At 46.3% G+C, this 4695-nt stretch overlaps 1 protein-coding gene across 1 annotated transcript; it reads right to left on the reverse strand.

The window, feature by feature from the left end:
- Positions 1-520: 520 nt before the first annotated feature.
- CRH (corticotropin releasing hormone) lies at positions 521-2604 on the reverse strand. The gene is made up of 2 exons (XM_040261313.1): positions 2338-2604; positions 521-1574 (listed from the first exon to the last, which is right to left on the reverse strand). Exon 2 carries the CDS (start codon positions 1561-1563, stop codon positions 991-993), a length of 573 nt encoding a protein of 190 aa, XP_040117247.1. The 5' UTR covers positions 1564-1574; positions 2338-2604; the 3' UTR covers positions 521-990.
- Positions 2605-4695: the final 2091 nt, after the last annotated feature.

A 4695-nucleotide genomic window follows, 5' to 3' on the forward strand; every position in this document is an offset into this window, starting at 1 on the left:
GAACCCCTGGAGAAGGGAATGGCAACCCACTCCAGTATTCTTGCCTGGAGAAGTCCGTGGACAGAGGAGCCTAGCAGGCTACCATCCATGAGAGTTTTGCAGAGTCGGACACAACTGAGCGAGCGACTAACACTTTCATGAGTGACTAATACTTTCTATAGTTAATCAGGGTTGAATGTTATTTATGTTATGAATCAATATTTCATTTATAGAATTACCAAGCCTTAGAACTGTAAACAACTTTCTAAATTCTTGAACTCAACCTCAGAGGGGTAATCTGAGGTGCAGAGATGAGTCCAAGTTAGTTGCAGGATTTGTGTGAACCATCGACATATGTTTGTGGTTTTAGCAGAAAATAAAAATGCCAGGAGTTTTGTTTATTCTTGTGTTGATGTCAATTTGGAGGAAGTAAGGAGCTCAGTTTTCCCCTGTGAGCATTGGAGAGGAAAAATAAAGTCGTGATTACCTTTGCAGCTTTTATTAGAAATATAAATATTCAGCATTCTTTTACAGAGCCAAATTGATCAAGGATTGGAAAGATGTTTTATTACTGAAACGTTTACAAGGAAAACTTGGTTCAAAGAGCTTACATATTTTTGTCTCAACCACCCTAGAGAATGATATTCTTTTTAGCTCAAAATACAATAAAATCAGTATGGTGACTTATGTCTACTTCTTCAAAACATTTTCCCCTGGGTCTATACTCTCTATAAAACTCTGTTAAAAGACACCTGGAAGTAGAAACTAGAAGTATAGGATGCAAATTACATATTGTCGCTGTTACTGCATATGAATACACTGTGTGCATGCTAATTAAGGAGTCTGGGCGCTCTTGCTGTACATCCTCTACATCTCAATCTATATAAAAATAAACAAATGGTATCAGACCAATGCTATGGTATAGAATACTGTATTTTTATTTTTTAATTTTTAGATTTTTAAATTCACTTTTGTGCTAAATACAGAATATTTTTAGCCAAACGCACCGTTTCATTTCCCAGCAATGTCCAACAGTTTCCTATTGCTATGAGCTTGCTGCGCTAACTGATCGGCCTTGGTCATTTCCAAGACTTCTCGGAGGAGGTGGAAGGTGAGATCCAGGGAGATGGGAGGTTCCTGGGATCGCCTCTTCCTGGCGGCTGGCGCCTCCTGGCGGCTGCCGAGGGCGTTCTCCGTGCCGCTTTCCGCGGGACCCGCTGGGCTGTCGAGTGGGCGCCGGGGCTGCAGCAGCGCTCGGAAAAAGTTGGCGGCGACCTTGTTCGGAGAAAGGCGACTGCTGCTTCTGCTGGCGAGAGGCGAGGCGGCGGGAGAGAGGGGAGCAGCCCGGGTCTCATCGAGGTTACCCAGGCGGAGGAAGTATTCCTCCCCAACGCGGAGTAGGGTGGGCAGAGCCTGGGGTTCCTGGGGCTGCGGCGGCGGCTGGAAGAAACTCAGGGGCTGGGGGTGCTGCGATGCCTGCCGGGCACCCGGGATGGGCCCCCGGCTGAGGAGGGCCCTGCATGGCGGGGAGGGCAGCAGAGCCACCAGCAGGACGCCCACGGACACGAGCAGCGGCAGTCGCATGTTAGGGGGCGCTAATTGCGGTACAGAGGTGGGCAGAGGGCGGAATAAGAGAAAAAAAGAATTAGCAGAGTTGAGCTCCACTGGGAGTTTCCCGCAGGACGACACCCACAGACCCAGCTCCCGGCGTGGGTGGGGCGCTGTCCGTAGTGCTGAAGCGCCGGAATTAGCACTTCCAGAGCTGGAGTGAGACCAAGAAGGGGAGCAGCTTGGAAGGGCAGGGCGCGGCAACAAGGCTCAGTCCCGCTCCAGGCTGAAGCGACTCTCCTTACAAGACTCACTTAGGGAGAGTCCCCGAGTCCCCTGTCTAACGATTCCCCCAGACCAATTCCCCTGCCTCTAAAGAAGACCTGCAAATTCGTGGTCTCAAGGGCTGTAAACATTTCCCCCTCCCCGCGACCCCACCACCACCCTTTCCGGATGTTTCAGCATTTTTCTCCAAACTGAGAACTGCTGCCTCTCCTTCCTCTTTTCCCATCCCTGCCCTTGGTTCTCTCGGTGGTCGGGATGGATGGGGACTCGTTTACACAGACAATGAGGAATAACGGCCAGTTCAGGTAACGCTGAGCAGCCGTCTAAGTTTGCTTTTAGTAGCATCTCAGCTACTATCTATCGGAATCCTGTGGCACGGGCGCGCACAAACGCGCGCGCACGCACACACACACACACACACACACACATACACACACGCCTAGAAACAGCCGGCAGCGCGGCGCACACCCTGGCAGCTCAGGCAGTGCAAAGTTGGAGGCGCAGTTCCGTCTAGGCGCTCCCTACCTTCCGAGGTGCTTCTGCAGGTGAGCGAGGCGCAGCGCTTCTCTGCAGAGAAAGTCTCTGGGGCTTTTTTTTCAGGGATTCTCTTCCCTTCTCCTTTCTCTTCCCACTCAGTTCTTTTCCTCTTCTGTCTCTCCACGGACGTGGGCTCTCAGTTTCTCCACACCAGAGCCTGGAAGGGGATTTTATAGTGTCGACCCTCTTCAGAAACCACGCAGCATTTGCCTAATAAGCTGACGCTCTCTTGACAGCTGGATTGCGCGCTGCCTCTGCTCCTGCATAAATCATAGGGCCCTGCCCGGGAACGAGGGGCAGAATTTTTGCTATCTCAACACTGAATCTCACATCCAATTATATCAACAGATATTTATCGCCTCCTTGATGACGTCAACGAGCCCTAAAATGGAAGGGCTTCTTATGACTTGTCCATTGACAAAAATTCTTGAATGAGATTTCCCAAGTGTGAAAACATACTGGCCTCTTACTAGGAAAGGCCAAAGGGAAGGTCAGAAAAGAGAGTGAATGGGAGGGGAGAGAAGGGGAAGGGAAGTCTATCAACACACAGTCCTGTGATGGGGGTAACTCTGGACATTTCCTTCCCTTCTCCCACCTAACTCCTCTGACCTGCTGTGCCAGGCAACTCCTCAGCATCTGAAAATATCCCTCTGCTAGAGACAAAATGCCCCATTAGCTTTCTGCCTGGAAAAGAATGAAGAACAAGGAGATAGGATTGCAGGGACATCCAGCTTTTAAAGCTCTAGATGCTTTATCCTCCCAAGAACAGATAAAGAAATTATGAGTCTGCAGAGGTAAGATCAAGAAGTCTCTTAAAACACTGCTCAAGTTTTTTAAATGATGCAAGAGCTACTCCCATGATGAAGAGGCACAAACCAGAATCAGTGAGGGGCGCAGCAAAGATTTTAAGGTTTCCCAGAATCTCACTGTTCCTCCTTGTTCTCTTCTCTCAGAATCTGAAATTAACTGTGGACCTTTCTGTTCCTAAATTAGAGAAAGGGGCAGTAAGAGGTAACGGAGGTAAACAATCTTTTTATCTAGTCTCCTTAATGCAAGCCCAATGACAGAAGCATCCATTCTAACTTCCCATTCTATATTGGGAAAGACTTAAACTGCTTGATTATAGGGCTGAATTTATCAGTTACATGTTTTCACTGATGAATGTTGAGCCTGTAAAAATGATAACCTCATTCATTTTACTTCCAAATACTATTAACATCCATGACAGTGCCCATATCAGGAGTACCCAGGTTGTTGATGTTTTAATTATTTCTTTTTCTAAATTCAAATGTGCTACATGGGAACCAGATAAATACATAAATGCTCTCTGGCACTACCACAGAATTGAATGCCTATAAAACCACACTAATATTTCAAAATAAACTGATATCATATAGGTGGGAGGTTGTTAACCTCTAATTGTGCAAATTTTGTTTGTTGTTTAGTCACTAAGTTGTGTCTGACTCTTTGGTAAACTTGTGGACTATAGCCTGCCAGGCTCCTCTGTCCATTGGATTTTCCAGGTAAGAATACTGGAGGGGGTTGCCATTTCCTCCTCCAGGCGATCGTCCCAACCCAGGGATTGAACCTGCATCCCTTATATCTCTTGCATTGGCAGGCAGGTTCTTTACCACTGAATCACCTGGGAAGCCCAATATATTCTGCAATTCAAAATGCAATTCCAAACTCTCGTGTCTATGATTCAATTCAGCTTCTAGATAGCCATCAAAGTTGTTTATCAGAAATTTCCTGTTCCTCATTTCTGGTTACCTCTGCTTATTCCTTTGTAGCTAACCTGACAAATGATACAATGCATATTTCAACTCCCATTTTTGAGTCTATACTAATTTCCAATTGCTCCAAGAAACAAAAGGAAGGTAAAAAAAATTCTGGCTGTTTCCAGAGAAGTCAGTGCATAGTTGGATCACTGTACTACGGAATGGACTTTTGACATAAGAGAACAGAGAAAGAAATAAGTCTTTGGGGGAAGATGTGAGTTGTCACAGAAGATCATAATTATAAAAACTAGCTGAGCTTTTAGAAGAAAACTGTGTTTTATGTTGCTAAGAAAATAATCTTTCTCTGTCCCCACTGACATATTTCAGCTTGGGTATCGATCTGGAGGTGAAAATCGGTTTGGAAGGGGAAGTTGAGGTAAACAAATACAGAAGTAGAACTAGGAAAGGGAAAGACCACAGGTTTAGTTGGGAAGACTTGGGAGGTTCCTCCAGAGACAGTGAAAGTGTTGGCTGCTCAGTTATGTTTGATTCTTTGTGATCCCATGGACTGAAGCCCGTCAGGGGATTTCCCAGGTAAGAATACAGGAGTAGGTTACCATTTCCTTCT

Source organism: Oryx dammah, unplaced genomic scaffold (genome assembly GCF_014754425.2).
Source record: "Oryx dammah isolate SB20612 unplaced genomic scaffold, SCBI_Odam_1.1 HiC_scaffold_19, whole genome shotgun sequence".
Lineage (NCBI taxonomy): Eukaryota > Metazoa > Chordata > Mammalia > Artiodactyla > Bovidae > Oryx > Oryx dammah.

What these genes read in the sequence shown, in the direction of transcription:
- CRH (XM_040261313.1), bottom strand. Translation starts at nt 1,563, where the DNA reads ATGCGACTGCCGCTGCTCGTGTCCGTGGGCGTCCTGCTGGTGGCTCTG.